This window comes from Ranitomeya variabilis, chromosome 1 (assembly GCF_051348905.1).
Source record: "Ranitomeya variabilis isolate aRanVar5 chromosome 1, aRanVar5.hap1, whole genome shotgun sequence".
NCBI lineage: Eukaryota > Metazoa > Chordata > Amphibia > Anura > Dendrobatidae > Ranitomeya > Ranitomeya variabilis.
In genome coordinates, this window is record NC_135232.1 from 746,842,359 (window position 1) to 746,855,677 (window position 13,319).

At 43.9% G+C, this 13,319-nt stretch overlaps 1 protein-coding gene across 1 annotated transcript in view; it reads right to left on the minus strand.

The window, feature by feature from the left end:
- PTGER2 (prostaglandin E receptor 2) overlaps window positions 1-8,055 on the minus strand; it is an 86,576-nt gene extending 78,521 nt beyond the window's left edge. The window contains exon 1 of the mRNA XM_077270048.1: window positions 6,846-8,055. Within this exon, the coding sequence (XP_077126163.1) occupies window positions 6,846-7,643 (798 nt within the window). The 5' untranslated portion in view covers window positions 7,644-8,055. The remainder of the gene's footprint in view (window positions 1-6,845) is intronic.
- Window positions 8,056-13,319: the final 5,264 nt, after the last annotated feature.

Below are 13,319 nucleotides of genomic sequence, written 5' to 3' on the forward strand. Positions count from 1 at the left end.
ACAGATACTATTGGTCTATATGCGGACAATATAATAATATTTATGGATGAAGTGGAAGAGACCCTACCACATGTGATCACCATTATAGAGGGATTTGGTAAACAATCGGGACTATATATCAACTGGGATAAGTCCGCCTTAATGCCTCTCTCCCATGTCTCATCAGATCACCTTGATGTGTTATCTCCATTGCCGGTTGTCTCTAAGTTTAAATACCTAGGAATAATTAGACCAAAATGCAGTAGACTTGAACTACAGTTTAACATTCTCCCGTTATTGGATTTCGTTAAACACAAATTTGTTATATGGAGTAAACTACCATTGTCTGTCTCTGGCCGCATAACCTTGATTAAAATAATATTACTCCCGAAGCTCAATTACTCCCTTCAACATAGTGCAGTCCCGGTCCCTAGATCCTTTTTTTCAAGTTTAAATTCGTTAGCTACGTCCTTTATATGGGGGACGGCTAGACCTAAACTTAACACTGGGGAACACAATTTTTTAAGAGTTAGGTCAGACAACTGTTCTTAATTAATTTTTGGATGCTGAATCCAGAAATGATCTCAGTTTTTCTCTATCATGTCAAGTTTTTGAACTATAGGATTTTTGTCTTCTCAAAAATATGTAAACTACTGTACCTTAAAAATGTTGTTTTTTTTTAAAATAGTACAAATATGAACAAAAAATGAAATATATAAGAAATAGGCATGACAAATATGTTTTTTAACACTATCATGTTTTTTACAAAGGATATATATTTATATGCAAGTATTTAAGGTAAAAATGTACATTTATAGCTTTTTCTGGAGTGTTTAACTTGAGGACAATCACGTTTGATGCTCCAGCAATAGTCAGCCATCATATGTACATCCCTGCTTGCACACTATGTGAGGGGCCCATGGCTTATCTTGATCACCGAGTTTTACTTTAAAATATGCAAAATATGCTTGTTTGACACATGCACTGATGTTTGCCCTTTGAACTGGAATGGTGAAAACACCACAAATATAGCAGAAGGAGTCAGGGTTGTTTAGGCATTTACGACGAGAGGAAGAAGGAGCAGACATGATCTGAAACAAAGGAAATATGTACATATGTAAATAAAACACTGAGATGGAAAGTTACAAGCTTTGAAAACTAACAAAGAAAAAAATCATAAAAGCTATATAAATTACAACTAAGCGCCGAATGTAAAGAGAAAAGCTATCACAAATCCTATTTATTCCTACTATGATAAATTTTTTGTGTAAAGATATTGATAATTATGACGTATTGGGAGCTGCACACACCTCTCACCACACTGTCTCAGTTGTGACTACTCTTAGGGTACTGTCACACTAAACGATTTACCAACGATCACGACCAGCGATACGACCTGGCCGTGATCGTTGGTAAGTGGTTGTGTGGTCGCTGGGGAGCTGTCACACAGACAGCTCTCCAGCGACCAACGATGCTGAGGTTCGCTGGTAACCAGGGTAAACATCGGGTTACTAAGCGCAGGGCCGCGCTTAGTAACCCGATGTTTACCGTGGTTACCAGCGTAAAAGTAAAAAAAAACAAACACTACATACTTACACTCCGGTGTCTGTCCCCGGCGCTGTGCTTCTCTCCACTGTGTCTGCGCCAGCCGGAAAGCACAGCGGTGACGTCACCGCTGTGCTCGCTTTCCGGCCGGCCGGCGCTCACAGTGCAGAGAAGCAGAACGCCGGGGGACAGACACCGGAATGTGAGTATGTACTGTTTGTTTTTTTTTTACTTTTACGCTGGTAACCACGGTAAACATCGGGTTACTAAGCGCGGCCCTGCGCTTAGTTACCCGATGTTTACCCTGGTTACAAGCGAACGCATCGCTGGATCGCTGTCACACACAACGATCCAGCGATGACAGCGGGAGATCCAGCGAAGAAAGAAAGTTCCAAACGATCTGCTACGACGTACGATTCTCAGCAGGGTCCCTGATCGCTGCTGCGTGTCAGACACAGCGATATCGTATGGATACCGCTGGAACGTCACGGATCGTACGGTCGTAGCGACCAAAGTGCCAATGTGTGACAGTACCCTTACAAGTTGCCACGTAGCTCTATGTGAGTCGAATTGTAATCAGATAACAAGTCTTATTACAGATATCAGTGCAATTGTGCTTCTCTGGCAGGTAAGTTGTGGAGGAAAAACTTGACGTGCTAGAAAAAAACTGACTACATTTTTGGAATCAGCATGCCAATTTTAGTATAAATCAGCTCAAAAACCTAACTCAACAGAAATTTTTTTTCAAATTGTTCCCCAGTGTTATCCACCTTGCATAGGTCTAAACAAATGGGAGGGGCGGCGTTGCCAGATTTTTTCTTGTATTATTTAGCTGGACAACTTAGGGTACCGTCACACAGTGCCATTTTGATCGCTACGACGGTACGATTCGTGACGTTCTAGCGATATCCATACGATATCGCAGTGTCTGACACGCAGCAGCGATCAGGGATCCTGCTGAGAATCGTACGTCGTAGCAGATCGTATGGAACTTTCTTTCGTCGCTTGATCTCCCGCTGACATCGCTGGATCGTTGTGTGTGACAGCGATCCAGCGATGTGTTCGCTTGTAACCAGGGTAAACATCGGGTAACTAAGCGAGGGCCGCGCTTAGTAACCCGATGTTTACCGTGGTTACCAGCGTAAACGTAAAAAAACAAACAGTACATACTCACATTCCGGTGTCTGTCCTCCGGCGTCTCAGCTTCTCTGCACTGTGAGCGCCTGCCAGCCGGAAAGCGAGCACAGCGGTGACGTCTGACGTCACCGCTCTGCTTTCCGGCTATGGTGCTTACACAGTGCAGAGAAGCAGAACGCCGGGGGACAGACACCGGAATGTAAGTATGTACTGTTTGTTTTTACGTTTACGCTGGTAACCAGGGTAAACATCGGGTTACTAAGCGCGGCCCTGCGCTTAGTAACCCGATGTTTACCCTGGTTACCCGGGGACTTCGGCATCGCTCCAGCGCCGTGACTGCAACGTGTGACCGCAGTCTACGACGCTGGAGCGATAATCATACGATGCTACGACGTCACGAATCGTGCCGTCGTAGCGATGTAAATGGTACTGTGTGACGGAGTGTCTCTGGGAAAATGGATGCTTGCCAAATTCAGAGAGTCATCTGGCTCATGCCGCAAAGTTTGATTGCCCGTTAGGTGTCTTGGAAGTAAATAGACCATATACCCCTAGACTATTATCACTACTTCGGTTGGCGAGATTCATTTTGAGACAGGTAAAGAAGGTAATCCACTTTGATGGCATTATAGCTGAAATGCCTTTATGGAATAATGAATATTTTCCAGGACTACTGAATCACCCATCTGCTCAGTTCTGGATATCACATGATGTTTTATCGCTTAATGATCTTTATGAGCGGGGGTCTTAATGTCCTTTGAACAATTGCAACTTAAGTATGATATACCAAGGCCTCAATTTTTTCGCTATCTCCAGCTTAGATCAGCGATTCAATCGTATGTTCGTAGTATGAAAACGACACAAGCAATATCTTCTTTCCCACTGATAGGGATCCTTAAATCACAAGGACCTTGTGGTCTCATTTCTGCATTGTATACTTATATGTTACTAGATGGTGTCCCAATTCTAACGCATCGGGAGTTCTAGAATATGTATGTCCACGTAGTATATTGCCCAGCCACGTAGTATATTGCCCAGCCACGTAGTATATTGCCCAGCCACGTAGTATATTGCCCAGCCACGTAGTATATTGCCCAGACACGTAGTATATTGCCCAGACACGTAGTATATTGCCCAGACACGTAGTATATTGCCCAGCCACGTAGTATATTGCCCAGTTACGTAGTATATTGCCCAATGACGTAGTATACAGCACAGAGCCACATAGTATATTGCCCAGTGACGTAGTATATTGCCCAATGACGTAGTATACAGCACAGAGCCACATAGTATATTGCCCAGTGACGTAGTATATTGCCCAGTGACGTAGTATACAGCAGAGCCACGTAGTATATTGCCCAGCCACGTAGTATACAGCACAGAGCCACGTAGTATATTGCCCAGCCACGTAGTATATTGCCCAGCCACGTAGTATATTGCCCAGCCACGTAGTATATTGCCCAGCCACGTAGTATATTGCCCAGTTACGTAGTATATTGCCCAGTTACGTAGTATATTGCCCAGTCACGTAGTATATTGCCCAGCCACGTAGTATATTGCCCAGTTACGTAGTATATAGCCCAATGACGTAGTATACAGCACAGAGCCACGTAGTATATTGCCCAGTGACGTAGTATGCAGCAGAGCCACGTAGTATATTGCCCAGTGACGTAGTATACAGCAGAGCCACGTAGTATATTGCCCAGTGACGTAGTACACAGCAGAGCCACATAGTATATTGCCCAGTGACGTAGTATATTGCCCAGTGACGTAGTATACAGCAGAGCCACGTAGTATATTGCCCAGTGACGTAGTATACAGCAGAGCCACGTAGTATATTGCCCAGTGACGTAGTATATTGCCCAGTGACGTAGTATATTGCCCAGTGACGTAGTATACAGCACAGAGCCATGTAGTATATTGCCCAGTCACGTAGTATATTGCCCAGCCCCGTATGACACAGGTTAAAAAAATAAAAAATAAACATATATACTCACCTTCCGCAGGTGCGTTGTAGCTCTGTCGCCTCTGTGGGGTGCAGGCGGCAGCTTCCGGTCCCAGGGTGTGATGACGTAGCGGTCACGTGACCGTGACGTCACGGCAGGTCCTTTCCGCGCAGGACTTGTGATGACGTCGTGGTCACATGACCGTGACGTCATGGCAGGTCCTTCTGCCAGACCATCCTTGCCACCGGAACGTTCCGCTTGCATCGCAATGAGCAGGAAAGGCGGCGTAGGTGAGTATACAATCATTTTTTTTAATTATTATTATTTTTGACATTAGATGTTTTTACTATTGACGCTGCATAGGCTGCGTCAATAGTAAAAAACTTGGTCACACAGGGTTAATAGCAGCAGTAACGGAGTGCGTTACCCGCGGCATAACGCGGTCCGTTACCGCCGTCATTAACCCTGTGTGAGTGGTAACCGGAGGGGTGTATGCGGGCGCCGGGCAGTGAGTGCGGGGAGTAAGGAGCGGCCATTTTCTTCCGGACTGTGCGCGTCGCTGATTGGTCGTGGCAAAACGCCCACGACCAATCAGTGACTTGGATTCCATGACAGACAGAGGCCGCAACCAATAAATATCCGTGACAGACAGAAGGACAGAAAGACGGAAGTGACCCTTAGACAATTATATAGTAGATCTGTAGGTGCTGATTCTGCTCTATTGCCAGTTAGAGAAAATTGGAAGGTTCTGGTACCTGACCTTCAAGGTGAGGACTGGAAGATGGTTCTCGAGTCCCCAACTAGGGTATCTCCTTCAGCTAACAGTAAAATGATACAAATGTACATATGACAATCATATTTAACCCCGTTACGTCTATTCCAAATTGGGTGGTCTCAATCTTCAGAGTGCCCCAGATGTCATACAGGGGAGGCAGATTTTATTCACATGATATGGGAATGTTCAGTTATTCTATCTTTCTGGAATGAGGTAACTTCATTATTGACCTCTCTAGTACATATCCCCGTTCCTCTGACTCCACTGGTGTGTCTATTTGGGGTATTAGAGGAAGAGACGTGGGGGCACCATGTTCAAATTTTCTTGAGAGACACTTTTCCTGGCAAGGAAATTAATAGCCCTGCGTTGGATGGGCACTACACAGCCATCTCTTAGGGCCTGGTTAGAGCTGGTAAATTCAATGACACCATACGAACAAACCCTGTATCAGAATAGAGGCTGCTTAGAGAAATTTAATAAGATCTGGGATTTATGGAACTCGTTGTACCTGTGTACGTATCAGTGGAAACTACTATGATAAATGTATCTGTACTGACCTGGATATTTGTGAACCATGTATGTATTAGTTGTTTTTTTTTGTGGTTTAATAAACGAATTTAAAAAATAAAAAATAATAGTGAGTGCAGCTCTGGAGTATAATACAGGAGGTAACTCAGGATCAGTAATGTAATTTATGTACACAGTGACTGCACCAGCAGAATAGTGAGTGCAGCTCTGGAGGATAATACAGGATATAAATCAGGATCAGTAATGTAATGTATGTACACAGTGACTGCACCAGCAGAATAGTGAGTGCAGCTCTGGAGTATAATACAGGATGTAACTCAGGATCAGTAATGGTATGTACACGGTGACTGCACCAGCAGAATAGTGAGTGCAGCTCTGGAGTATAATACATGATGCAACTCAGGATCAGTAATGTAATGTATGTACACAGTGACTGCACCAGCAGAATAGTGAGTGCAGCTCTGGAGTATAATACAGGATGCATGTACATAGTGACTCAACTTTTTATGTAGATCACATATGTATGCAGACAATAAAGTTGTGTCCGTGGGTCGCCATTGGCTGTAAGGTGTATACATTGATGGGAGGACATGCTGACGGCTGATTATGACAAAGTTGAATACAAAAGTTGAGGTGTTGCAGGAGCAGCTTTGATGAGAAGCCGCAGTGTCAGTAGTTGTGCAGTCGGTGCTGGGAGAATAGACCCATTTGGGGCAGCTCATATTGAATTGATAGATGAACGTATTTGGTTTATGACACAATGTGACGTGAGTTTAGAAATTATTCTTTAGTTTTAGTAATTAATACGCCCTTTTTTCAGGCTATGCCCAATTCGGCACAATTCCTTTCTGGTATGGTGCAAACATTGTATTAGGGCTTTATAGACTTCATGTCTTTTTCTATATAACAACAATTAGAAGCGATTCTGAATATCTTACCGTGAACGGCACTGAACAGATAATGAAGGCAATGGTCATGATGGACAATAGTATGAGATGGTTGATTTCTTCAGACATGGAAATCTTCTCCCGCTTGCTGGTCTTCAGAGATCCCAGTCTCCGGGTTTTTTGTCTCTTGTGCATCCTGACCAGACTGATGATGACGATGAGGTTGCAGGTCAGCCCAGCTAAGATGAGAAAGAGCAGCAGGGCGGCATAGAGCATGGAGTACACATTGCTGATGTAGCCATCCCTATTTTGACCCCTCATGTTGATAAAGCACCAAGTTCCCGGGCAGTATTGAATGAATTCTCCAAATCCCATAACTGGGAAGAGGCAAAACACGATGCAAAAAGAGTAGATGACTGGAAAGGCGATGATCCCACAACGCTTCTTGATGAACTTCTCGTAGAAGTAAGGATGTCCTATGGCTAATGCACGCTCCAAAGCCATGGCAAAGAGGACCATCATGGTGGCCAGGCTGAAAAAAGTCATGGCAAAAGCAAAATAACTGCAAAGATTCAAAGCGGAGAGAGTCATTCTCCTGGCATAAGATGCCAACACCACCGGACTGATCATACAAGTGCCCAACAGGTCAGTGATGACCAGACCCGTGACCAGGATGAAGAACAGAGAGATTTTGCCCCTGTTCCCTCTTCTCCTTCGCTCCAGCAAAACCAGCGCTGTTAAGTTCCCCAAGACCCCTGCGGAGAACATGATGGCGCTGATAGCCGGGCTCTCGTTGGGTCCTAAATGTGTGGTGGATAAGCATTTGTTGGTGAAGTTATGCTCGGCCATCGTGATCCTGAAAGAATTTGGGCTAAAAAGTCAACCACTTCTGGTCCAGTTCTTCAGGCACATGGCCAGCGAGTTCTCAGCACTAGGAGGAATGAGACTTGGGCAAGAAGAAGAAGAAGCACAATGTGGGAAGCCTCTGACATCACACAGAACTTTCACTCCTCCCAGAAGCAGAAACGAGGAAGAAAGAAGCGAAAGAGAAGACTATTTAATGTAAAACCAATGCCAAGGTCCGTCCACTTACTCCAAGGATGGTCACGTCTCCAGGACTCGAGAGAAGATCCCATGGCATCTCTACAGAAGGAGGAGAACCTGGTGAGATCGCTTCAGTGAAGGAGAAGAACCTGGTGAGATCGCTTCAGTGAAGGAGAAGAACCTAGAGTGATCACTTCAGTGAAGGACAATTCCACGCGACTTGTGTCCCCTCCCACATCCTCTCCCCACAGCACGTTGTGTAGAGGGCGAGCCCCGGAGAAGAGCTGCCAGTCAGCAGGGGAAAGCTGAGGCTGCGACTTGTGAAAAGGCTTCATCATCCTAGAAACACAATCTGTGGCTGCGGGCGTCACTCGCGGAGCTGCAGAGTCGCCACAATCAGACCTGTCCCCATGCAGTGAGGCTCCGGCCGGGCCCGCGTCGTGTGCTCGCCCTGTGCGCACTTTACGTCGGATTTTTTGTTTCTTGCATTTTTCTTGTGTTCTTTTTTTTATTAACGCTTTTATCACCTTATCTGCAGCGCGTCCCCGAGGGATTGATGGAAACTTTTAATGGATACTACAAAGAAATAATAAAAAATAAATTCTGATCACCTTCTCCCAGAATTAACAGAGTGACTGGGCGGCAGCTGCTGAGACTGCAATATATAAAAAGCACAACGTGCAGCAGCATGCACTGTATATACTACCGCCACAGCATACACTGTATATACTACCGCCACAGCATACACTTTATATACTACCGCCACAGCATACACTTTATATACTACCGCCACAGCATACACTGTATATACTACCGCCACAGCATACGCTGTGTATATAATACCTCCACAGCATACACTGTATATACTACCGCCACAGCATACACTGTATATACTACCGCCACAGCATACACTGTATATAATACCGCCACAGCATACACTGTATATACTACCGCCACAGCATACGCTGTGTATATAATACCTCCACAGCATACACTGTATATACTACCGCCACAGCATACACTGTATATATAATACCTCCACAGCACACACTGTATATAATACCGCCACAGCACACACTGTATATAATACCGCCACAGCATACACTGTATATACTACCGCCACAGCATACACTGTATATATAATACCTCCACAGCACACACTGTATATAATACCGCCACAGCACACACTGTATATAATACCGCCACAGCATACACTGTATATACTACCGCCACAGCATACACTGTATATACTACCGCCACAGCATACACTGTATATAATACCGCCACAGCATACACTGTATATAATACCGCCACAGCATGCGCTGTGTATATAATACCTCCACAGCATACACTGTATATAATACCGCCACAACATGCGCTGTGTAAATAATACCTCCACAGCATACACTGTATATAATACTGCTACAGCATGCACTGTATATAATACCGCCACATCATGCACTGTATATAATACCTCCACAGCATACACTGTATATAATACCTCCACAGCATACACTATATAATACCGCCACAGCATGCGCTGTGTATATAATACCTCCACAGCATACACTGTATATAATACCGCCACAGCATACACTGTATATACTACCGCCACAGCATACACTGTATATAATACCTCCACAGTATACACTGTATATAATACCGCCACAGCATGCGCTGTGTATATAATACCTCCACAGCATACACTGTATATAATACCTCCACAGCATACACTGTATATAATACCGCCACAGCATACACTGTATATAATACCTCCACAGCATACACTGTATATACTACCGCCACAGCATACACTGTATATAATACCTCCACAGTATACACTGTATATAATACCGCCACAGCATGCGCTGTGTATATAATACCTCCACAGCATACACTGTATATAATACCTCCACAGCATACACTGTATATAATACCGCCACAGCATACACTGTATATAATACCTCCACAGCATACACTGTATATACTACCGCCACAGCATACACTGTATATAATACCTCCACAGCATACACTGTATATAATACCGCCACAGCATGCACTGTATATACTACTGCCACAGCATACACTGTATATAATACCTCCACAGCATACACTGTATATAATACCTCCACAGCATACACTGTATATAATACCTCCACAGCATACACTGTATATAATACCGCCACAGCATGCACTGTATATACTACCGCCACAGCATACACTGTATATAATACCTCCACAGCATACACTGTATATAATACCTCCACAGCATACACTGTATATACTACCGCCACAGCACACACTGTATATAATACCGCTACAGCATGCACTGTATATAATACTGCTACAACATGCGCTGTATAGAATACTGCTACGGCATGCACTGTATATAATACCGCCACAGCATGCACTGTATATAATACCTCCACAGCATACACTGTATATAATACCGCCACAGCATGCACTGTATATAATACTGCTACGGCATGCGCTGTATATAATACCGCCACAACATGCGCTGTGTATATAATACTGCCACAGCATACACTGTATATAATACTGCCACAGCATGCACTGTATATAATACTGCTACGGCATGCGCTGTATATAATACCGCAAATAGATCAATGGCTGCACTCAACTGTACTTAAGCAAGAAAATGTGCGACACATGAAATGTGAATAGCTTAATGGCTTGTGAAATCTATGAAAAAACACATGAGATGCTTAGCACAAGATTTGGCCAAAAAATGTGAGCCCATCCACCAAACGTCAAGGTAATCTCAGATTGGATGGGTAACTAACCTGTGTGCCTAGTGTGAACACTTACCTATGGCTAATAACATGGTAAAGCCTGCATTTATTGGAAGGTCGGAACCAACTGTGTTTGGATGTAATTAAAATCACAGCATGGTGAAGGGCGGGGCGTTCAAGTCAGAAAAAATAGTACATAGTAAGTATAGGAAAACTGACTGAACAGCAATCTAGTCTGAACTGGTGCATAACCAAAAAAGTCCCACACAGCAAATAGATCAATGGCTGCACTCAACTGCACTTAAGCAAGGAAATGTGCGACACATGAAACGTCAAGGTAATCTCAGATCGGATGGGCAACTGACCTGACTGCCTAGTGTGAACACTTACCTATGGCTAATAACATGGTAAAGCCCGCATTTATAGTGTTCACACTAGGCAGTCAGGTCAGTTGCCCATCCGATCTGAGATTACCTTGACGTTTGGTGGATGGGCTCACATTTTTTGGCCAAATCTTGTGCTAAGCATCTCATGTGTTTTTTCATAGATTTCACAAGCCATTAAGCTATTCACATTTCATGTGTCGCACATTTCCTTAAGTGCAGTTGAGTGCAGCCATTGATCTATTTTCTGTGTGGGACTTTTTTGGTTATGCACCAGTTCAGACTAGATTGCTGTTCAGTCAGTTTTCCTATATTTACTGTATATAATACCGCCACAACATGCGCTGTGTATATAATACCTCCACAGCATACACTGTATATAATACCGCCACAGCATGCACTGTATATAATACTGCTACGGCATGCGCTGTATATAATACCGCCACAACATGCGCTGTGTATATAATACTGCCACAGCATACACTGTATATAATACCGCCACAGCATGCACTGTATATAATACTGCTACGGCATGCGCTGTATATAATACCGCCACAACATGCGCTGTGATATAATACTGCCACAGCATGCACTGTATATAATACCGCCACAGCATGCACTGCATATAATACCGCCACAGCATGCACTGTATATAAAACCGCCACAGCATGCACTGTATATAATACCGCCACAGCATACACTGTATATAATACTGCTACGGCATGCGCTGCATATAATACTGCCACAACATGCGCTGTGTATATAATACTGCCACAGCATGCACTGTATATAATAATGCCACAGCATGCGCTGTATATAATAGTGCCACGGCATGCGCTGTATATAATGCCGCCAGGCCATTCGCTATATATAATACCGACACGGCATGCGCTGTGTATAATACTACCACATCATGCGCTGTATATAATACGGCGACGACATGCGCTGTATATAATACCGTCACGGCATGCTCTGTATATAATGCCGCCACATCGCGCACTGTATATAATACTGCCACGATATGCGCTGTATATAATACCGACATGGCATGCACTGTATATAATACCGCCACATCATGTGCTGTATATAATACCGCCACAACATGTGCTGTATATAATAACGCCACATCATGTGCTGTATATAATACCGCCACATCATTCGCTGTATATAATACCACCACATCATTCGCTGTATATAATACCGCCACATCATTCGCTGTATATAATACCGCCACATCATTCGCTGTATATAATACCGCCACATCATTCGCTGTATATAATACCACCACATCATTCGCTGTATATAATACCGCCACATCATGTGCTGTATATAATACCGCCACATCATTCGCTGTATATAATACCGCCACGGCATGAGCTGTATATAATACCGCCACATCATGTGCTGTATATAATACCGCCACAGCATGCGCTGTATATAATACCGCCACAGCATTCTGCAGCCGATCACACTTGCTTCATTCTCCGAGCAGGTGCTGTGAAGTCATTGTTTCTTTGTAGTATACATTTGGTGGAAGTGATATTTCTCATTCGTTGGCCGAGTTCCTCCCTTCAGTCTAAGGGCTTGTTCAGACGTCTGTTTTTTGCATATCATTGTCTATGGGGCTGTTCACATGTCTGATTTTTTTACTGCCAACCTAGTGATCTGTGTAAAATTGTGGAAACAAGTCGGATATTGATCTGAGTGTCGGATCAAAATTGCCAATGGAAGTCTGTAAGTTCCTGAAAAAATCAGACAGCACTCAGATGCCATTAAAGTGCTGCTCATTTTTCACAGATGAATAGAATGTGGAGAAACATTTTTTATGTTTTTTCTCATCTGATCCCAACAGTGAATCTATGGGCCCAGCCTGAAGATGTTTGAACGAACCAGTAAAAAGTGTCCATAAAGTGTATTACTATGGGACCACACAAGGACTAGATGCCACATCGGCATATCACTTCTGTAACAGACGTGTAGAAGATAATGACAGGCGCTGACGATCTGTGGCACTCCAGGGTTATGGTCGTCACAGTAGCATTGCTTTCCTCAAGGGGAGAGTGATGTTATGTTTGGAGGCAAGGAAGGATAACTGTCGCCAGGTAAACACAAGCATGCAACACATTCACACTCCAGGCCACCAGGGGGAGCTTTTGATCTTATTTACTAGGTGACTCCCCATATATAAGGTAGTTTTGAAGGGAAAGGTCAGAACAGTTCTTGCCAGGAAACAGACTGGATCAGTCTGAGGCAGAAGAGGGTTTACGGAGCTGTGTAGCCACAGTGCTGCAGCTCCTGGAAAGAGGCACATTCAGAAAGCTGAACACATTGCAGTGAGCATGTAG